The sequence below is a fragment of the Pogoniulus pusillus genome, chromosome 7, assembly GCF_015220805.1.
Source record: "Pogoniulus pusillus isolate bPogPus1 chromosome 7, bPogPus1.pri, whole genome shotgun sequence".
NCBI lineage: Eukaryota > Metazoa > Chordata > Aves > Piciformes > Lybiidae > Pogoniulus > Pogoniulus pusillus.
Window position 1 is genome coordinate 39326923 of NC_087270.1, and position 22891 is coordinate 39349813.

At 48.2% G+C, this 22891-nt stretch overlaps 1 protein-coding gene across 3 annotated transcripts in view; it reads right to left on the minus strand.

Moving 5' to 3' along the window:
- Window positions 1-14336: 14336 nt before the first annotated feature.
- KIF13B (kinesin family member 13B) overlaps window positions 14337-22891 on the minus strand; it is a 190703-nt gene continuing 182148 nt past the window's right edge. For all 3 annotated transcript variants that reach the window (XM_064146678.1, XM_064146679.1, XM_064146676.1), the window contains 2 exons: window positions 21397-22420; window positions 14337-19481 (listed from right to left, as the gene is read on the minus strand). In XM_064146678.1, the coding sequence (XP_064002748.1) occupies window positions 19186-19481; window positions 21397-22420 (1320 nt within the window). In that variant the 3' untranslated portion in view covers window positions 14337-19185. The remainder of the gene's footprint in view (window positions 19482-21396; window positions 22421-22891) is intronic.

Here is a 22891-nt window from a genome sequence, read left to right on the forward strand (position 1 = left end):
GCTAGCTCACCTTTTTTCTCAGAAACCTGACACTAACCTGGTTAGTTAGCTGGGCAGTGTGCTTGCAGTTCCCAGCAGCAGAGGCTATGTGGTGGTGACCCAAAATAACACGGTCACCTTTCTCTGCTGTGGTGCTAGGTTCCCAGAACACGTTTGTCACCGGGTGTCACGTGCCTTTTTATGCTGTGGGTTTGTGAGAAACATTCTCTCTGACCAGTCTGAGCACTGCAGAGCCTGTGCTTTGTGTTTGCCCCGAAGTTTCTTGGCCATGTTTTTCCACAGTGCTGTTTTCCTGCTGTAGTTACTTAACAGATAGATTTCCAGAGCTTTTTGATGTGCAAAGATGAGTGTAGAGACTCTCGGTTCCTAGCTCCAACAGATTCCCAAAAGAGCTTAGGAACTTCTTTAGGCTCTTACTTTATCCCCCTGGCTCCTTTTCAGCTTCTTTGTACTGAAATAGTTGTATAAATCTCATCCAGTGTCACTGTGGTGGTTCAGAACAGACTTGTAGGTCTTGTGTGCTCCAGTTCTTCCAGCTCGGTTACCTCTGGTGGTACTACACTCTCAATAGCAATGAGATCAACTTCTCTAGGACAAATGCTTTTAGACATGGCCTCAGTTCAGCTTCCTATCTTAGTCTCCCTGCTTCTTCTCCTTAACTAATTAAAGTCTTCCATGTTATGGCAAGATGGAATATGTAGCTTAAATAACCAATTGAGACTTGGGCCTTCTGGGGGATATTTTAAGTCATTTGAGGTTTAAAAATACACTTGACTTACAAAGTTTATCTGTCAAGTTGCTCAAGGAGGATGAAGTGACAAGAAAAGTAAATTACTAAGTGATGGTTCTCACCCAATATATGCCATTAAGAATATTAAGCATACATTCCATTCCTAAAAGCACGTTGGACTTGGAATATTTTTTGTGGTCTTTTTTATTCAGTGGTTTTTTTTTTTTCTCAGTTCTGCCAGCTGGTAAAGTTGCTGCTGCCTCTCTTTAACAAGAGTGTAGTGACAGTACTGAAAATACCCTTCAGGAGCTAAACTCACTGACCAGTCTTTCCTGGTGTGAGCTATTTCATTTATGCCTTATAGAATCATTTGGAAGAGACCTTTAAAATTATTGAGTCCAAAAAGTTATGGCAAGTGAGAACATTTGTTCAGTAGTACACCGGCATAGGCTCCCCCTTGACACATTCAAGCTGTTCCTCAGTTCAAAGGGTTTGATGTCATTTTGGAGTGGAAAGTAGCAGCAGGAGCATCTCATCTTTCTTTCAAGCAGAGTGGAGTTCAGGTGGAGCTACACTGGATTGACAGTGGCAAAGAAGAGATTCAACGTGTCGCCAGCAAAGACCAGGTGTATTGCAGAACAGGTGTAACTACCACTTGAGAAGGGTCAACATCTTGGATGCTTCATTGTTGAGATAGTTCAAGCAGTGTATTAAACACTCTGAAATCTCCAGTGCCTGTTTCTTTGTGCACACCATATTTTCTTTGTGGCTATATGGGGTGCCATTTTCTTCATGGCACACCATAGAGCATTCCAGAGCTCGTTTAGGAGCTGTTCATGGGATCTGGGATATGCTTTTGGTTTGTTGCAGAGGTAGCTGCCTCTCACTTCAGCTGGACACTTGCATCTTGGCACACAGCTGCTCCTTGGGCACTAACAGTTTAATTCTGCAACTCCTGCTTTCAGAGCACTGCAAAGCCACAGTCCTTTTTCTCCAGTGCCCTGAGGAAATAAATACCATTGGTGAGGGAATGGATCCACTCATTTGCAAAGGTTATCAGAGGTAACATCAGCTGAGAATCTACCCTTTGATTTCAGCAATAGTCACTTATTAGTACTGGGTCTCGTAGCAGAGTGAGAACAAAACATTGCTGAAGTTGCATTGTAATTGAGTGCTTGACAATTGGGCATGGTCAGGAGTCAGTGATGCATTCCTGGACGTTAAGAAGGATACAAATGGTAAAATCTGTGAAGATGTCTGTGGAAAAGGCAGACACTTTCAGTTAGGGTTTTTTGGTTTGGTTGTTTTTTGCATTTGGAAGGGCAGGATGGTTTGATCTTGCTGATGGATGAAGTAGATAGAATAGAGAGTTTGTATTAGGATTGTGGGAGTCCACTTACAATTTGGGATCTCCTTTTAGTTGATAAACTGGTCCCTTCTGGCCTTAATTGTTAAACTATGATTCCAAAGAGGTCTTTTACCTGTTGTAACCTGTTCATAGTATTTAATGATTTATAGAGCTTTGAGTACTAGAGGGGTTCTCTGCAATAAGAACTCCTTTAGAAAGTGTGACTTTCCACCAGAGAACATATTGTGCCTTATGTCTCTACACCACCTGTAGTTCCAGTTCTGTGTGAGCAGTAGCTTCTTACACTTTGTACTTCTGCCATAGTGGGAATCAAGCAAATGCAGTTTTGGTAGCAGGTGGTTGTACCCTGCCGAATCACTTAAGAGTTGCTCCAGTATCTTACAGGTTCAGTCTGTGTTCTGCTGACACAGCAGTCCACACTTTCATCCCAGCTGGTGATGAGCAGCTAAAGTAGCTCTTTGGACAGCAGTATTCCCTTCCACTGTTAAGTTTTGTTTCTTACTTGAAAATAGGAAACCACAACCCTCTAACCCTGATCTAGGGTAGGGTGTCCTGCTCTAGGGTAGGGTGTCCCTGCCCATGGTAGGGGGATTGGAACTAGATGATCCTCGTGGTCCCTTCCAACCCTGACTGATTCTGTGATAACCAGAAGCCCAGGTCAGCCTGAATTTCAAACCCTAAATTCTTTGTTGCTATTAATCTTTTAGGGACACGGATTCCAGTTGTTTAAGGGTACCTTGCAGTGATTGGTACCATTACCCAAGAACACTGAACACAAAATTGATTCAACAGGAGTAAGATTTGATCAGTCATGACCATATCCTCTAGCTTCAGTGCCTCGTGCAACTAGTTTTTACAAGTCTTTTCATCAGTTGCCAGAGTGCTTCAAAACTGCCACAGCCAGCAGAAGGCCTCTTGCTGAACTGGTGTCTGCTCTTATTTACTGTATCTCCTTGAAGGAATGCCAGACATGTTTTGAGCTATACCTCCTCCAACTGCTCTGAGCCATTCACCATCCCCTGAAGCTGATCTTTGTTGGTACCGAATTTGTCACATAATGGTTTTCCCACACTCCAGTTCTTCTCCTAGAGACCATTTCTTTCATCTCCCATCCCTGCCCCTTCACACCCTGGCAATCCTGTTTTACCTTGCTCACCGGTGCGTTTTCATACTGAAGTGCTCTGACCTGCAGACATCCTTCTGGTGGTCTCTACCTAAGGAGTCTCTGTTATTTCTATCCTAATAAAGAGCAATCCAGTGCAGTGCTGATGCTTAGATCTGGTTCAGTCTTAAGCAATCTTCCAAGCTTTCAGCTAGCCAAGAGACCTGGGTGTTTTTTTCCAGCATGGTTAGTTAGCAGCCCTCCTGCCTTCCTTTGGTTCAGTTCTGACACTTAGATTAGCAAATCAGGGAAATAGCAACTTTTAATTGTCCTCTTTTTTTTAATAATACTTGTCCTGGTTGCTGCTGTTGGGTTTGTTTGGGGCTAATTTTAACTGGCAAGACTGGTACAGTGCACTTCAGCAGATGCTCAGCAACGTTCTAGGAAGTGACTTGCAAAACTCAAGGCCTGTCTCAGATACGGCAGAGCTTCCAAACAGTTTCTTGAACACAAGAACAGTGCTCAGGTTTATCTGTTCCATTTGGTTCTTTGTGCTGTTTGTTGTTTGCTGCTTCCTGCGCCCTCCTTGGGACTCATTTGTTGCTCTCCATGCCCTTTATCCCCTTTCTTGTTGACTGGTGCCATTTTCATTTTGCTTTCTCTTGTTTCTTCTTCTGTTTTCCCTTGGCAGGCACTTTATTACCTTTACACCTTCATGCCAGACTTTTAAAAATTCCTTTAATACTACTTTAGTCCAAGCCAAGAGGCATTGAGATTTCCTTTGAGACGGTGCTGTATCAGTTGCATACTTGAAGCCCAAACAGGTATTGTCCATGGTGTAGTATAAATCTGGAAAACTTTGCCTACTCTGACCAGTTTCATGAGAATCAGCTCAGAAACTCCCTCAATTTACAGCAGGTTCTTTCCTTGCAGCTTCCTCTGTGAAATAAGGTAGTTCCAAGGTGTTGAACCACCATGGTGAACAGAGAAGGACAAGGTAGCAGCATTTTTTTCCTTCCATGTTATTATGTCTTGCTTGCCCTTATCACTGGCAGCTGGCTTCACTGGTACAGTTATCTGTCCTGGTTAGCCTTCTTAGTGTGAGGGTTTGGCACAGCATGTGTGGCTTTGCACAGCTTTACTGAAGGAGGCTGATACCAACCCAGGGTTTGGGATCAATTTTGCATTTGGAGTAGCTTTTTGTTAGTGGTGTTGTTATTGTTACATGTTTCAAATTTGAAGGTGATTGAAAAAACTTGAAATTTCTTTTCCAAATGAAAAACTCTTAATGAAAACAGTTTGGAATTTGCCCTCTTTCAGTATTGCCCATTGAGGCTTCTCTTTCTCTTTTGACTTCTGCATCAATTTAGATACCATCTTGAGACTTGTGCCCAACTAGAGCTTGTGATTTGTTTCTGGTTGCTGTGGGATCAGAGCCCTGCTTATCCTTTAGGGGCAGATTTTCCATTTCATCAACCATTGCAACAAAAACCCAACAGCAAAAGCCCTTTGGCCTTGCTGTGTTGGCTCCAGCTGTACTCTTAGCAATGGCTTTCCAGATCTTGCCAGCAGCCAGCCCTCCTCACTTTGCTGTTCTTGAGAGGTATGGACATCACTTCCCACCTCAGTGCAAACACTCAGTGTGTGGCTGCTGGCTTCAGCTGAGAGAGCACCACGTCTCTTTGGATGTCAGGTGTCAGGGCTGATAGGATAAAGCGACATCATCATGCTGCAGAGCCACCACCAGACAGCCTTTTACCTTACAGATGATGCAGGGGTAACACATCCAAACCAGATGTAGCTCAATAGCAGTTCTATCAAAGGGTGACAAATAAAAGTCAGTTGTGTCCATGGGGAGCACTATTTTCTTGACAAATCGCCTTGGCTGCCTCCCTCTTGATCTTTATCATCTTCCCAAGGCTGATGGGAGCCTGGGAAGTGTGAAATATGTGCAGTACTTTGGAAATTTTACTTATTTTTTTTTCCTTTGTGTCGATTTAAAAAGTGCCTAAGTGAGTAACAGGACTCCAGAGTTGAGCTGGAGCTGGAACAGGATTAGACCTCATTTCCCTCTTACTACACAAGCCGTGGGCATCCAGAGGCCTGCAGAATCCACCTGGATAGAAACCTCCGCTCCTTTGTCAGGCTGCCCCACTCGGTGTTCAGTCCCTTGGTGGGGATCTTCCTAGCAGATCTCATTTCTCTGCCAAACCTTAGTCACCTCCAGTTTAAGGTGGACAGCGAAGAGGAGGGAAGCTTAGACAGAATTCAGTAGGAAACTGCCTCTGAGATTGCAGGAACAAACAGCTTTGTGCATGAAACAGGCACCTCTGGACAGCTGCGTGTCTGAGACTGGGCAGTAATCTGCATATGTAATCCTCTCTTTTTGGCATCACAGAAGCAGTTTCCTCCTTCATTCTTAAATTGTTTCTAGGCTTATAATAATGACACCTGCCAAATATTTGGTCATGAGAGTTGTAACTCCTGGCAGGTGGTTAGAAGTTTGCAAACATGAGGATTTCATGTGGGTTGAAATAAAAACATTAAAGAGGTGTAGATGGTAAAATTGTGTTAGAGGGGAATTTCTTCTGACCATAGCGAAAGGGAATAACAGAACACTGTTAAGATGTCTTAGAACCACCTGAGGATTCAGAACATGAAAGCAGTCCATATGTAGGTGTTTTATTTTTGTGTTGGTTACAAAATGTTGTTTTCACTCTGACAAGTGAATAGCATATGAGTTGGGGAAGCCTCGGAAAGGCTGCTGGCAAGGAAAGCTGTGAGGACATCTCTTCTGCAGAGAACAGAAAATTGGCTTGTAGGATGTTGCTGGCTGTTGATGCAAGCAGTGATCAAACGGGAATCTATTGCTGGGGTACTGATGACAATGAAGTGTTTGTGGAGCCTGCAGCAGACCTCCGACCGTGTCCCGTCACCCTGCTTTAGAGATGCCTTTTTTAACAGTGGTTGGTTGGTGTTTTTTCCCCCTAAACCAAGTGATTGTCAGTAACAGTGGTTGTAATTAAAGAAAGATGAACATAGTAGTGAGTGTTGCAAACCTAGAAGTGACCAGAGAGTGGAACAATGTCAGTGGCACACAGAAAACCCAATGAAGCAAAGCGCCAGGGAGTCGCGTTTTTCATCACGCAATTTTGTGCCTCTTCTTTTTGTTCTGCTGTGGCGTTGACTCGGGGGGCTGGGGAGGGGGAGTGTGTCAGCCTCACAGCTCCAGGGAGGGCAAGGGAGCCTGACTGTGGTGGCATCACTGTAAGTGGTGGACAGCTGGCAGTCGCCTGCGGTTACTTCATGTGTTCACTGCTATCGTCAGTAAGCGCTAAGATGAGCTGTGTCCCATCTCTGCTGGCTACCGCAGCTCACCAGCGGGTTCTTAGGTGTCTGTACCTTCCTCTGTCAGCCTCTTCCACTCGCCTCGTTGTTTCTCCTGCCATGTGCCCTGACAAAACTGGCACCTGTGTCTCATCTGCTGTAGGTGTTCTGCCTACCTCAAGAGGTAAACATGGTATCCTAGAGTTGTGTGTTCACAGTCTGTTCTTTTCTACATGAGCACTAGCGCACACACACACACACACACACACACACTGGAATGTATATTCTCCTCCTCCCCACCCCCAAATAACCTCTTGACCTGATCCTTGCTGTAGCCACCACCAACTCCTCTTGCAAATTGGATGCTGCTTTAAATGTGAAAACAAATGTTCAAGAAGCTATAAAACCTGAATGAAAGCTAAAGCTGAATTTATAAAGCCTTGTTGCATATGAGCCAAAAGTGCAAAAAGCTCTATATAATGAACTAACCTGCCACTCATATAAATATAAATATATATAAATATATTAAAATCAGACTGTTCTACAAAATTGTGTATTTGTATTTTTGTGTACGTACAATTTTCTGCTAAGCAGAAGGAGGATGTAGTATAGGATGATGTGAGAAGAGATTTTGTTTAATCATATTTCTTTGTTACTTATTTTTGTTAACATCCAGATGCCTGTCTTTGTCTTCTGTGTATGACACTGTTTGAAAGGTGCAGTATCTCTCTCCCACCCCCCCAGCATTCAACCTCTTCCAGCCACAGAGGAGTGGGATAGCCACACATCGTCACTGAACCCTGCAGATATGCCTGGGTCTTGCTTAAGGGCTGCTTGTTCAGCTTCCAGGCTGTATTTCCTGTTGGCATTTAACGGGCACTGTGTGTTGTTGCTTTCAGTAGTAATGTCAAATCCTCGGGCACTGGGTGATTGCTCTTCACACAGGTGTTCTCCCAGCGCCCTGCCAGTGGGCTGAGTCTTTGCCACTGCTCCTCAGCCTAAAATTTCAGGGTGGAAAATGCAGGAGGAAGGATGGACAGAAATCTCTTTTGGGAAGTCGTTCGTGGCAAAAAAGATGCCAGGGAAGCAGTGCTGTGTATCACAGGGGAGTGAATCTCAGGTAGCACCACCATGGAGGAAGGTGCTGCAGGGAGCTCGTGTCCCCACGGCTGCCTGCAAGCTGCCAAAGTGTGTTTTGCTTTCTGGCAGGCAAGCTGGCAAGGCAATAGGCTGGAACTTCAGACAGGTCCTTCCATCCCTTGCAGGAGCTGCACACAAGCCATGTGCGTCTCCATGGCTCAATGGCTGTTTGGTCCATTGCAGTGAGAACAGCTGTAGCAGTCTTACTAGGCAAGGTGCATCTCCTCAATGGCTTGATGCCCTTGCAGTACAGGTAGTGATGTTTATGAGGAGTATTCTCAAATCTTCTTACCTGCCAGATGCTGATGGGTCATATGTTGCAAGGAGAGAAGTCATCGTTTTTCTCCCCTGGTGCACTTGGAAGATGGAGAACTAGCCAGGGAAAGAGGAGGTCAGAGGAGAACTAAATAAACCAGGATGTAGTGGGAAAGCTTTGGGCACGAGGTCACAGATCTTCATCTTCCAGCTCCACCCTTAAGGCGTGTGCATTCCCATCCTCAAAACACAAGTGACAGCCAACATCCGTCACACGTTCCTCAGGGGGCAGATGCTGGGGAAGTGTGAAGTACCAACTTCTTCCCTCGTCTCCTCAGCTCCATTTTGGTCGTTGTTGTAGTTCGTTTCTCACATTCAATGTCTGGCATTTGGCCCGGGGAGAGCGATACTGCATCTTGAGACGTAGGGCTCATATTTATAACAATGTGTAATGACTGTAGCAAAAGTCCTTGTTTCTGTACGTGAATGGACAGAGAAACAAGTGCTCTATTGTATTGATTAAAAATAGTCCCAATGAGTCCTGTATCATTGTATCTCCTATTCTGGATTAGTGCCTTTTGGACAGTAGACTGTTCTGTAATTAAAATGTAGTATAACTGCTTTTTTGTACAGTTTTGGTTTAATAAAACTTTTTTTTAATTTGTGTTTATTTTAGTATCGTACCTATTAGAGAATAAAAATGTATAACTCAACACCCACCCATTTCTGCTCAACTCCTTTCTTCTGCAAAGCTGGCTGGGGGCGAGGGAGGATGACCGTGAAAGCCTGAGAGGGGCCTCGGCTGCAAGAGAGGCCTAAAATGTGGCTTAAGAAAGTAGTAAATGTAGGAAATATTAACTCCTACAAGAAGCCTACCTGGGTTTTGTGTGAGGATGGTCACTGAGAGGGATGAAGGTGGTGAATGCTGCAGTGGTACAGGATGCTCTGGGTCCCTCAATTCAAGAGAGATGTTGAGGTGCTGGAAGGTGTCCAGAGAAGGACAACAAAGCTGGTGAGGGGCCTGGAACACAGCCCTGTGAGGAGAGGCTGAGGGAGCTGGGGGTGTGTGCAGCCTGCAGCAGAGGCAGCTCAGGGCAGACCTCATTGCTGTCTGCAATTACCTGAAGGGAGGCTGTAGCCAGGTGGGGTTGGCCTCTTTTCCCAGGCAACCAGCGATAGAACAAGGAGACACAGTCTCAAGCTGTGGCAGGGGAGGTCTATGCTGGATGTTAGGAGGAAGTTGTTCCCAGAGAGAGTGATTGGCATTGGAATGGGCTGCCCAGGGAGGTGGTGGAGTCTCTGTCCCTGGAGGTCTTCAAGAAAAGACTGGATAAGGCACTCGGTGCCATGGTCTGGTTGACTGGCTAGGGCTGGGTGCTAGGTTGGACTGGATGAGCTTGGAGGTCTCTTCCAACCTGGTTGAGTATGTGATTCTATTATGCCATTTGCACACTTGCAGCCCAGAAGGCAAATGGCATCTTGGGCTGTATGAGAAAAGAAGTGTGGCCAGCAGGTTGAGAGGGCTGAGTCTGCCGCTTCAGTCTGCTCGCGACAGACCCCACCTGGAGTACTGTGTCCAGCTACAGGGCCCCCAGCACAAGAGAGACATGAGACCTGCTGGAGTGAGTCTAGAGGAGGGCTACCAAGATGATCAGAAGGCTGGAGCACCTCTCCTATGAAGACAGGCTGAGACAGCTGGGGTTGCTTAGCCTGGAGAAGACAAAGCTCTAGGGAGACCTTATAGCTACAGCTCAGTACCTGAAGGGGACCTACAGGAAAGTTGCAGAAGCACTGCTTAGAAGGACTTGAAGTGACAGGGTATGGGGCAATGGTTTGAAACTGGAGCAGGGCAGATTAAGACATCAAGAGGAAGTTCTTTACTACAAGAGGTAAAACATTGGAATGGATTGCCCAGGGATGTGCTTGGGGCCCCTGCACACAGTCAAGATCTGAGTGGCTCTGGGCAGTAAATCTAGTTGGAGCTGTCCCTATTTTACTGCAGGGAGATTGGACAAGATGACCCTTGAGGGTATGTTCCAACTCTGTGTAGTCCATGAATCTGTCTTTGAAGATGTGGATTCACCTGGAGTTGGAACATGGGCAGAGGCCTTTGGGGCATTTTCCACTAAAAGGAGAGCCTAAGAATAGTTTTATCTCATTCAGTGCAGTTGTGTTTCTCACAAGTAATTAATGTCATTGTACAATAACATTATGGCCAAGGAGATGGGTGTGTGCGAGGCAAAGAACTTCATTTCCCCTCCAGGCACCTAGAGAAGGGCCCTTTAAGTCCCATCCCGACACAGAAGGCTTTTACTTGGGGAATTGTTGAAGCTGATCTGCAGGCAGCAGACATCAGGCCCATTTCAATCCAAAGATGCTGAGTTCACAATTCAAGCTGTGATTTTGAGAGGCCAGAGGCGTGGGGATGCAGTGACTGCATTATCCTCCTGGCCTAGCTGTGCTCAGCAGCTTGAGGATCTGCAACCAGGGTCTGGAGTGAGCTTCATTAAAATGGGAAGGAGTTGCTGCAGCTGGTGTCTATAGACAGGGGCAAACAGACACTGATTGGTTACTGAATGGTGTCTGGGTCCTGTGATACTGATCAGCTCAGTTATGAACAGCCAGGGTGTGAGAGGGCTTTGGGCATTTACGCCACCAGCTCCTGATGCATTGGAGCTGCAGACAGTGAATACTACAGCTAAGGGAGGGAAGCACCTTCCAGATAGATGCTTGTGCCTTAGACATGACTGACAGAGAAAATTAGCTAAAACTCATTAGCTGCCACATTAGCTGAGGCAGGGGTGAGGTGCAGTATCTGTGTGTGTTCTTCCTGAAGAGAACACACGAGGGATGGGGGAGCAAACCTGTGGGGAATGTGGGGCTGCCATTACTCATCTGGTCCTGCTGCATCCACCTGCCTCCTGGTGTTTCAAGGGAAAAACTAAAGAGAGTGGTGGTGAATGGCAGCTGGCACTAGTGGTGTCCCCCAGGAATCACTGCTGGGCCTGGTCCTGTTCAGTATCTCTACTGGTGATCTGGATGAGGGGATTGAGTCCAACATCAATAAGTTTGCGGATGACACCAAGCTAGGAGCAGGAGTGGATATGCTGGAGGGTAGCAGAGCCCTGCAGAGGGACCTGGCCAGGCTGGATGGGTGGGCAGAGGCCAATGGGATGAGATTGAACAAGGCCAAGTGCAGGGTTCTGCACTTTGGCCACAACAACCCCAAGCAGCACTACAGGCTGGGGCCAGAGTGGCTGAGAGCAGCCAGGAAGAAAGGGAGCTGGGGGTGGTGGCAGATAGTAGCTGAAGATGAGCCAGCAGTGTGCCCAGGTGGGCAGCAGAGCCAATGGCATCCTGGGCTGGCTCAGGAACAGCATGGCCAGCAGGACCAGGGAGTTCAGTCTGCCCATATACTCAGCACTGCTCAGGCCACACCTTGAGTCCTGTGTGCACTTCTGGGCTCCTCAATTCAAGAGAGATGTTGAGGTGCTGGAAGGTGTCCAGAGAAGGGCAACGAAGCTGGAGAGGGGCCTGGAGCACAGCCCTGTGAGGAGAGGCTGAGGGAGCTGGGGGTGTGCAGTCTGCAGGAGGCTCAGGGCAGAGCTCATTGCTGTCTACAACTACCTGAAGGGAGGCTGTAGCCAGGTGGGGTTGGGCTCTTCTCCCGGACAACCAGCAATAGAACAAGGGGACATAGTCTCAAGTTGTGGCAGGGCTGGATGTTAGGAGGAAGTTCCTGGCAGAGAGAGTGATTGGCATTGGAATGGGCTGCCCAGGGAGGTGGTGGAGTCACCGTCCCCAGAGGTGTTCAAGAAAAGACTGGATGAGGAGAGCAGTCCCTGTGCCTTTCTTGTCTGGAGGATGAAGGACAAAATCCTCTCCCTTGCTTGAAAGATGAAAAACAGAAATGCAGAAAACCTCTTTTAGGACTTTTTTTTTTTAAAGAAGAAACTCAGCAGAGGCCTGCACTGTGCAAAGACTTCCACTTCCAGCCCATTTAGTGCTTATCCCAATCAGCCATTGGAATAATCTCCCCAGGGAGGCAGTGGAGTCCTCAACAGTGGACACTGTTAAGATTGAGCTGGGCAGAGTGCTGGGCCATTTGCTCTGGCCCGTGCCTTTTCCAAGACTAGCTGATCCTTGAGGTCCCTCCCAGCTTGGTGTTCTGTGATTATGTGATAAGGGAACCACATAAGCAAGGTGCATCTTAAACAAACAAACAAATCCCACAAAACCAAACACTCATAACAGATCAGCGTCCAACGGTAAGCAAAATCCCCCTTGGCAATCTGCCCAGCTCACGGCAGAGCTCTCTCTCACATGGCTCAGCCTGCGCTATGTGTGACACCCCCTGCCCCAGCACCATACCCACGCTCACCTCCTTCCCTTCGCTGCCTCCTCCGGTAAAAACCCAGCGGCTCTGCTGACTTCACCATTTGCCTGTTGCAGCAAAGGGCTTGAAGACAACGAAAGTGGCATTAATTTGAAGGAAAGCAGGGGGGAAAGAGGTCTTTGTGGGTGTGTTGGTTGGTTGAAGATCTATTTTTTGGTCCCCTCCTTGTTTTGATCGGTGCCTTTTAAAACCTGCTTTGGCTGAAGAAGAGAAAGCAGCGGCGCGGGGAAGGTGTTACAACCACCTTCCGGGAAGAGCGAGGTTTGAACAAAGTATCTGCACTTCAAAAGGCTCCTTCCTGAGTTTCAGCCAAAGAGCTTTCTGGGTTTTTGGTTTTTTTTGGAAGGTAAAACATTAAAGGGAAGTGGCTTTAAAAAGAAAACAACAAACCCAAACCAAGCAGGCAGCTGCATTTTCGTGCGCTGATTGCAAGACAACACCGATAAAAATATCCTTTGCTAAACGACTTTCAGTGGGGATTGTGGAATCAACACAGCGTTTGTTGCTGTAAAAAAAAAGCCCCAAACATAATAAACTGAAAACCACCCAAAAGAATCCAAGGCCAACCCTGCCAAGTTGTTGCCAGCGTGAGTTGTAGTATGGAGAAAAGCGCTGCCAACAGTGAGAAAATAATAGGAGCTAGGGAGGAAGTTTCAAGGTCACCTTGCTGCCCTGAAACTTTGGTTGGGTGTGGCAGGTTTCTCATTGGCCCAAGGTCTTTTTGTGGCTGGTAGAGTTCCTCGCAGCACCAATCTCACTGCTTTCACCTTTACAGAATCACTTTGGTTGGAAAACACAGAATCAGAGTCGATCATGTTGGAAAAGACCTTCATCAAGTCCCACCTATCACTTAACACCATCTAATTAACTAAACCATGGCACCAAGTGCCTCATCCAGTCTCGTTTTTTAAACACTACCAGGGATGGGGACCTCCCCGGGCAGCCCATTCCAATGCAAATCACTCTTTCTGGGAAGAACTTCTTCCTAAAATCCAGCCTAAACCTGCCCTGTTGCAGCTTGAGGCTGTCACTGGGTGCCTGGGAGAAGAGACCAACCCCACCTGGCCACAATCTCCTTTCAGATAGTTGTAGACAGCAATGAGATCATCTCTGCGCTTCCTCTTCCTCAGGCTGCACATCCCCAGCTCCCTCAGCCTCTCCTCACAGGGCTGTGCTCCAGCCCCTTTAGCAGCCTTGATGCCCTTCTCTGGACATGTCCAATCACCTCAACATCTTACTTAAACTGAGTGGCCCAAAGACCAAGTCCAACCACTAACCCAGCCAGGCACCAGGTGCCAAGTCACCACTAAACCATGTTCCTCAGCCTTGCATTTACACAGCTTTTCTATCCTTCCAAGGATGGGGAGCCCAGCACTCCCCTGGGAAGGCTGTTCAAGGCTTGACAACCCCTCACTCTCTACAGCTACCTGAAAGGAGGTTGCAATGACGTATGTGTCTGTCTCTTCTCCCAGGTCATTCTGTAGAGAGTGATAAAATGAGAGGAAGTGGCCTCAAGTTGCAGCAACGGAGATTCAGATTGCATATTGGAAGAAAATTCTTCACTGAAGGAGTCCACAGGCTCCTCCAGGAGGTTGTTGAATCACCATCCCTGGAGGTGTCTAAAAGATAAGGGATATAGTTTAGCATCAAATTTGGTTGTTAGATAATGATTCAATGATCCTGAAGGTTTTACCAAATTAAACAAACCTATGATTCTAAAACTGAGCCCAGTATTTGGGGTGCAGCCTCACCGGTGCCCAGTATAGGTGGATGCTTGCTGCTGTAGTCCTGCTGGCCTCACTACTGCTGATCCAAGCAAGGATGTTGGATGGAGTGTGGAAGGAAAAGCTGTGGATTTCCACTCATCAATGGGACGGTTCCTAAATCACAGTCAACAGGCTAAAGCCTTGTTTGAAAGAGGTCTCAGCACTCTCAAGGGATGAAATTACTCTGCCCTAGGGCTGCAAACGCACGTAAACATTTTGGTGATAGGAACTAGATGAATGGAGCAGAGACGTTTTGGCTCTAAAGAAGATGTTTATTTAGATCCTGCAGGCTGCATGGCATGTATAATACAATATTACAGCAATTTAGTACTGTACAGAAATAATTAAAAACTTTACAGCTCATTACAAAGTATCTTTGGATTTCAGCTCATTTAGAGTAACACCGATCCGACACGCAACGCCACAGCCGCAGCAGCCACTCATTATATACAGACCCACTACATTTACAGACATCCACAGACAGGCGAGCTGCAAAGGCTGTCCCGGGCCGCGCTGGACGGCAGAGCGGTGGGGATAAAGCCAAACGTAGGTGGGCTCCATGAGCACGGCCGGGGAGGAGCAGCGCTGCAGACAGCGAGCGAGGCGGGAGCGCTCCGATTCACACCCCGCTGGGTACTGCTCGCAGCGCGGCTCCGGGATCGGCTGCGGAATCGGTTTGGCAGGGGAAAGCGAGCGGGGGAGCAGCTGCCTGCTCCTGCCCAACAAAAGCACTGCTCCCGCTGAGGGGGAAATGCTTCCACGCTTCCCTCCCGCTCTGCGCCAGGCACCCCTGACTCTCGCTGCCTTTGAGGAGCCCCAACCCACGTCCCCGCTCTTCCCACTGCCAGGACAAGGCTGTGCCAGAAGGCTCTGCCGCCGGCTGAACCCATGGCTCACAGCCGACAGCAGCAGCTGAGCCACTCTTGATGGGGGGAGGAAACATCACAGTGGTTTAGGAGGAGGGTGGAGAGCCCAGAAACCAAAGCAAAGCCAGGTAAAGGAGACCTAGGAACAAGACGCTTATTTGTGGCCCCAGCTCAAGCCTGTTCTTTACTGTGACCAGGCTGCACCTTGACTCATCGCAGTCTTCCTCTCCTAACAGGTGGGCAGCCTCGGGTTGGTGTGAAACCCAGTCCCTGGCTGTGCCAGTTGCTGACCCAGAGATAAGGCACTGCAAAACCGGAACTTGTTGTGCAAAGAACTGGCAGTACCAGAGTAAGGACAACACAAGCATCAACACAGCAAAGACTGCCACAGCTCTGCTACCATACAAACACAGGGGCTCATTTCATGCAGGCTTACATGAGTGACAGATAGGGATGGGGAAGGCTTCTTGGCTCCTAAAAGAGCAAAGGGACACTGAACATCAGCGGTGGAGAGCTTCCAACTCAACCACTGACAAAACTCTCTTTATAAGGACTTGGGCAGTGTCACCACACAGAACTTGTTTCTATCCTCAGTTTTCCTCAACTAAACTACATCATTAAACAGCACAGAGCCAAGGCCCTCGAAGTGTAAAGGTATTATTATGGACACAGAGATCAAAACACTTCAAGGGCTGAACATAGCACAGGAGAAAGGTTTGGCTTGGTTTGAGAAAAGCCCAAAAAGTACCTCTGAGAAGAAGTCTCTCTTGGCTGTCTCGGAGCAAACCACACCATCCTTCAGAACTCTGTGCCCCATGCCAAGGCAGGGACATCTGCAGACTCAGGTCCAGCCTGTTACTTCTCAGACGCAAGTTTCTATACCCAGAATCTCAGACCCCTCCTCAGCCTGGGGACACAGAAACTGAGCTTGCTCCATCCAGCAGACACAAGGAATGAGATGCTTGCTACAAGTCACAGGTCTGGCATTAAATCACCTTCTTCTCTGTATAAAGTGCATGAAACTCTTGGAAAATATGCATAGCTATTAAGATGGCAGCCCCAGCCACGGGGCAGTGCCAGTTCAGAGCACCTCCTCCTCCATGCTGAGTGTTGAGGTTTGTTTCATGTTCTCAGTAAAAACAAATCCATCTCTAACCTTCACTGTGGTGTTAATATGTTTTCTGTTTAGTTGGCTTAGCTGCTTCAGAGTAACAGATGGCTTTGAGTAGAGGGATGTGCACCTCCTGTGCCAAAACCCTGGAAAATACCTTCAGAAGAAGCCTCATGAGCCCAAGAAAGTTGAGGTGAGTGGAAGGGAGTCAGAGAAGTCCTCTAAGAAAGTCCTCACGGCCCAATTTATTTGTTTGGCTTTCTTGAGCTTGCACTGCACTGGAGGGATTTGGTCAAGGTATCATTTTTGGAACAGGTGTCATGGGGGTGAGCTGAGGAGAGGTTTAGTTCCAAAAAGACAAAAAAGCTAGTAAAAACTGAGAGTAACATTCTCGTCCCACCAAAGTCAGCCAGCTGCTCTGTTAACAGAGCCAGGTCATCATGTTAGGCATTCGTGGATGTTTCTAAACATACTATCCATATTTGTTGCTTCCAGGACAAGTTATCCCAGAGGAGGGAGGCAGCAAGAATGTGCTGCTCAAAGTGTGTCTCGGACTCCTCTAAATCTACACAACATGGTTCTGGAACAGGCCCGAGGGCAGGCGGGAGAGGAAAACCACCCTGAATCAGTCAGCTGCAGCCTCCAACCACGTGTCCCAGATATGCAAACAATGAAACTCGTCTTCATGCCGCTGGAGCTGAAGTACAAACAGGGCCTGAGGAATTTAGAGTGGGCAGCAGCAACAGTGAACTATTAACCCAACTGCCCCCTGCCTGACCCTTTCACTCCTGTGACTCTCACACCTTCACATTGGTCTTGCTGAGCTCCAGAGACACTGGTGCAAGGAACAAGGCTTCTGAAGGACTTGGACAGGTTTTTCCCTTCATACCTCCCCAAAATGTACCTCCACCTAGCAAACACCCAGGAGATGTTGGGATCTCCCTAAACCCAGTCAATGAAATGCTGCGACTAAAAAACACAACTACGGGTTTGGGGGCTGCTTCCCACCAGTCAGACTTCAGCAGCACATCAGAACAAAGTGCAATAGAAAAACGGCAAAGACGGAGTTTAGGAACCTCAAAAGGCAGTAGAAGGGGCATGGTAGGAATCAGAGGAGGGCAATCTGTCATCATCACAACTTGTCACAGCCCACAATGAAATGTTGGCTTTGTTGCATGACTCAGGTCTAGGAAAACAGTTAGGGTTTTAAAACCCCAGGATTTTAGTGTCTTAACTCTTTATTGCTGAATTTCTCCCATCCCCTTGGCTTGAAAGGACAGGAGCTCCATGCAAAGGAAAAGGAGGAAGACCTGTACACTAAAAATATGGTTGAAGGCTTCTTTGTACATTTTTACATTAGGATTTCTGTAGGAAAAATTAGGAAACACTGAAACTCATTACAGAAAGCTGAGAGGATAGATGAATCCCTGGCAGTACTACGCATGCTGCATTGTAACCCATCCCACTTACTTCTGCTACAGATTAGTTTCTATTTTAATTTTATTCCTTCTGCATAAATGATATTAATTACAGTAAATCAGCATAATTATCTCCTTCGCTGAGCTTCCCCAGCTCCTCTGATGACTCTGTATCTTTCCCTTGGACCTCTGAACCAGATGGTTAAGGCACTTAAGTTACCCACGTGCAGCACGGGCACCAACTAGACACATATTAAAGTCTAATCATTAATTTAGCATCCTAAGTTGTCTCCACGTAGATAAAACGTCTATTGCTCAAGCTGTCCAGTCCCCTTGTGATGACTAAACAAGATATAAAGAGCTCAGGATATAAAACTCTGTGGCCTCTCTCCATCTGTTAGAAAATGAGCCTGTGTACACTGATATGTGCACAGGCACAGACACAATGTGCGGACAGGAGCACAGAGCCTGGGCCACAGGCAGTTAAAAACTACCAAGTTACCAAAAATAAAATCCAGTTGTTTTTTTTAAAAAGCCAGCCCAAACCTCCCACTTTGAGGAGGGGAATCGGTTTTGGAGAGGACTTCTCAGCCGTTCCCCCAGGTTTTGCTTTGCTGTGCTGCTGGGAGGGCTGAGCTGGTGGCGGAGGCACCTCCTCTATGGACCAGCGCTCGGCGCGGTGCTAGCAGAGCTCCTCTGTGGGAGGTCAGGCAGTGGACGATTGTAGGGCGCAGACGTTTCATAGCTTAAGACAATAAATACAAATAAATAGGCTGCAGTAACCCCGTGACAAAGACACTCTGCTGCCCAGTGCCCAAAGGCTGGCCGGGCACACGGAAGCGCTCCAGGGCTCGCACCGCTATAAAAACCCTCTTGGCCCCCTGGGCAGAACCAAGCAGGTGCTGGCACTGTGGGGCAAGTCAGAGACAGGATCCTGCCATGGTGAGAGTGCACCTGAAGTAGCTCAGACAGAAAATTCGCTCAGCTCTCCTCTTTCCCAAATAGAAGGGATCAAAACTGTAACGGAGCAGGTCCTGGACCTCCTCCCATTCCCACCACACCAGCTGGACAGGCTGCGCTGATCTCCACAGCAGGGCAGGAACCACACCAGGCCCTGCTGCCAGCTCACATATCCCAAAAGCTGCTGTTTTCTGCTTAAATAAAGCGGTTTGGGCTGTGGGGGATGTCTTCATTTCCCAATAAAGTGTGAGCTTCACTTCTCTGCCTGTCTGGACCCCAACCTTGCCCTCTCACCATGTGCTTACATGCTAGGGACACAGCCCTTGGGGACACCAGGAGGGAACTGCTCCTCTGGGGAGGCTTTACTTTAAAATCAGCAGCACGCTGGGAGGAGCAGCACTGCCTGGGGAGGACTCCGCAGCCGTGGCACGATCTGAACGACTTCTGTGGCTCTCCCTTTCTTCCCAAAGGAAGACGAGGGCAGAGCTGACACTCACCCACCCACCACCGGCAGCTCTCACCCGGGACCGTCAGTCGCACCGTGAAGCGTTACAATTTGTAACAGGAAGCGAAGGACCTAGATCCAGCACCACGACCCGGCAAAGAATTAACGTGTCGATCAGCCCGAGCAGAGAGGAAGCAGCCTTCATGAGTGTTCGCCACAAAGCAGGCGCTGCGGCGGCTGGCGGAGCGCGGCGGGGCGCGGAGCGCTGCGGCCCTGTGTGCGCCGCGGCGGCGGCAGGGCTCAGCTGGCCCAGGACTTCCTGTTCTCGGCGTGCCGCTGGCTCTTCTCTGCTCGCAGCGCGGAGCCGCCCTCCGACTTGGCCAGGGCCGTGAGGGAAGCCAGGTTGGAGGCCGAACCGGAGAAGCTGCCGCTCTTCCTACTGTCGGCAGCGGCGGCTCCTCCTTGCAGCCTGAGGCCGGCGCTGCGCCGCCTGGCCGCTCCCGTGGCCTTCTTCACCCTGCCCGGTTTGACCAGCAGCCCGTAGCCGGGGTTGCAGCGGAAATACTGCCTGCCGCCGATGGAGCCGTCGTTCTTACCTGGGCCGGGGGGGAGAGAGCACAGACACAGCGTCATTCCCCGGGTGTCCCCGCAGCCTGCCGCCACAAGAAGAAGCTGAGGGGGAAGGTGACTGCTGCCTAAAAGCAGACTATGAAGGAAACACCAAGGAGGAGGCAGCACGACGGGCATGGGAAGACAAAGCTGCTAGTGAAGAGCAAACGCATCGGAAGATCCATACTCATACTGATACACAGCTCTTCCAGCCACCAGAGGAGAAATGGGAGTAGTATTCCCACAGGAGTGAGCCACAGAATCTTAAGAGTTGAAAGGGACCTCTAGAGACCAGCCCCTCAGCTAAAAGCAGGGTCAAACCGAGTCTGGCCCCCTTCTCTCGACCCTCACGCTTCAAATATACTGATAGACACGGAGAGGATCCCCTCTTGGTCTGCTCTTCTCCGGGCTAAGCAGTCCCAGGTCTCAGCATCTCCTCATCGGAGAGGTGCTTCAGTCTCCTCAGCACCTCTGCAGACCCCGCTGGGCTCTTTCCAGTACAGTTCCCTGTCTCTCGCTGCACCCAGGACTCCAGATACAGCCTCACTAGGGCAGAACAGAGGGGCGGGACAGCCTCGCTCAACCTGATGGCCACATTCCTCTTAGTACACCCCAGGAGGCTGTCGTCCTTCTTGTCCACGAGAGGACATTGCTGGCTGATGTGGAACTTGTCCACCAGCACTCCCAGGCCCTTCTCTGTGGGCTCCTAACCTGCTGTGGTGCAGAGGGTTATTCCTCCCCAGGGCCAGGACCCTACACTTGCCCTTGTTAAACTTCATGAGCTCTGCCCAGCTCTCCAGCCTGCCTAGGTCAGAAAACAAAACCATATTAACCGGTTTTAAGTCTAAACTTGCTAAAATTGTAAGATCAGAGGAAGCAGCTGCCTGTGACAGCAGGAGGTTGGACTTCATTCAAGGTGGCTCCTAGCTGCCGGCTTGTGTTTCATTGACAACAGTGTGATTTACTGCTAAACACCAGCACGGAGACAGTTACTCTCAGTGGGACTCTCCACCTTACTTACTCCCCACTTGTTATTCAGGGGAACTCTTTAGTTTCACCAAAAGTGTTCAACAGTCAGCAAACTATCAGCAAAGAAGGGAAAGCAAAGGCATTTCAAAGAGCTTTTGGTTTTCTGAGATGACAAGAGTCTGAAGTTAGGATGAGTTACTGTGCCCATGTCATAAAGCCTCCACAGAACAGAAGGAATAATTTCTTTACGCTGATGCTGTCTCATCAGACAGGATTAGAGGGGTAGAATTCCCTCCCTCAACTTTCTGGTCACATTTCTCTCTTTAGATAATTTCTAATGCTCATGACCACAGCTCTGGGTACGGGGACAGAGACTGCTCCCCTCTGTAATAGGAATACAAACAGATCCAGCAGCTCATTAAATGACCTAAGGTCACCCCTCTTGTTCCATGGTTGTTTCTTTCTCTCTACCATGATTACCACACTGGGTCCAGTATAGTAACTGGCCCTCATCTGGCCAAGGACTTGGACTTCTACCTCTGTTTCTAGTATGATGCAGATAAAAGTTTGTGGCCTCATTTTCCACGTGAAGCTCCAGATGTGCTAGACCCCAGTTATGCTCCAGCATATCAGGGACTAAACAGACCAAAAACCTTGTACCCTTCTTGGCCACCTAGGCACACTGCTGTGTGTTCCTACTTCTGCTGTAAGAAGCCAATGAAATAACTGAGAAGAGACAAAACTCAGTCAGAGGTCAGGAAGACTTAAGTTTACAAAGGCAGACTGGGACAAGATTAGCACAGGGAAAGATCTTTTCTATGTCCCTTCTCAAAATGTACCAGTAATGGCTAATTACCAACTTCCCTCATCAAAGAGCAGCATTAAAGTCAGCACTGAGCTCTGACATGCCATCTGCTTCAGATCATATTTTACCTGAAGGTAAATCCAGTTCGACACCAACCCATGTTCCCTCTTGAAAGTCTGTGGGTCCAATGTATCTGACAATGCCTGTCTTATTTGTGCCAACTGTGACATACTCTCCCTCCTTCAGCCACTCAGGAATTTCATTGGCATCTTCAGAGTCAGAAGTCACTTCCAGTTTTTCTTCTGCCACCTCTGATCCGTTATGGTTCAGTCCATGGGCAGCGGGTGTGCTCTTTCCTCCTTCTTGTTGCTCTTCTGTGTGCAGTGAGCAGGAGGTATCTGGCCCCAGCATGCTCGTGAAGGACTTTAGCTCTGAAGTCTTCACTTTCTGGATCTTGAAGGGGGAGGCTGCAACACTGAGCTGGCATGACTGGTCAGGGTGAACCTGTGATTTGGGAAACGCCAGTTCTGAAGCCCCAGAAGCCATTTCTTTTTTCCTATCTGGTCCTGATGATTCCATTGATTGTTTGGGTGACAACTCCTTCTTTGGAGTGGAGGTAGAAAGACAGGGTCTTGCATTGATGGCTACAGAGGCTTCATTTGCCTGCTCACTTTGAGTCACAGGAGATGTGCAAGATTTTGATTTCAAAGCATCATTTCCATTCACTTCAGTGCTCTCTTTTGGTCTTGCATGAGCACTTTGAAAGCTGGAGGCAGGCAGACTTTCTCTCTTAGTACCGAGACAGCTTTCTGAAGGACTTTCTGAGTGCCCTGGTACATCAGAAGAAGAGATCTGAGCCACAGCAGGAGCTGGGAAGTCACTCACTGCAGGCATTTGACCTCCTGGTTGAGCCACAACATCACTTCCTGCTGCAAGGGCTTCAGAGAGGGTGGCTGTTGAAACACTATGAGAAAAGTACCCACTGGAGGCTTCACTCAGAGGGCTCGGAGGTCCTTCCTGGGAGTCCTGCACCTGGGTGTCTCCTGTGGGCTGCTGCAAAGGCACTTTGGATGTCTTTTCCAGACTCTTGTCCGCCTCAGATGTCTGCACTGCAGTTTCACATGGCTGTTTCCCTACTTCTTCTTGGTTCATCTGAAACAGAAGAGGACCACAGAGCTCTGTTATTCAAAATATCAGGACTAAAAGAACAGCTACAAAGCCTCAGGGAAGTACTAAGGGCCTCCAAGCTTATCTAAATCCCCGTGCAGCTGCAACCTCCAAGAGATGCAGGCTGATCTGAAGCCAGCTTTGCCACCCTGGGTAAGGATTGTCAGCTCATTTCTTCCATTAATAAGAAAAGTGTCAACTGAAAGAAATACGTTTCCCAATATTTACTGAAAAAAAATTATTTATATTAGAGGAATGGTCATTTGCTGTTTGAATAGCAGGATTTATAAGGAATGTGAGAGAGCCATGATCTATAAGTCTCTCTCAGTTATTTGGCCTAACTCTCAGCATGGATAAATCACCCCTCTCCAACTAAACTGTCATTTTATGTCCCCGTTTCCAAATGCCATTCCCACCTCAATGCCACCAGCGCCACACACTTTCAGGGTATGAAAT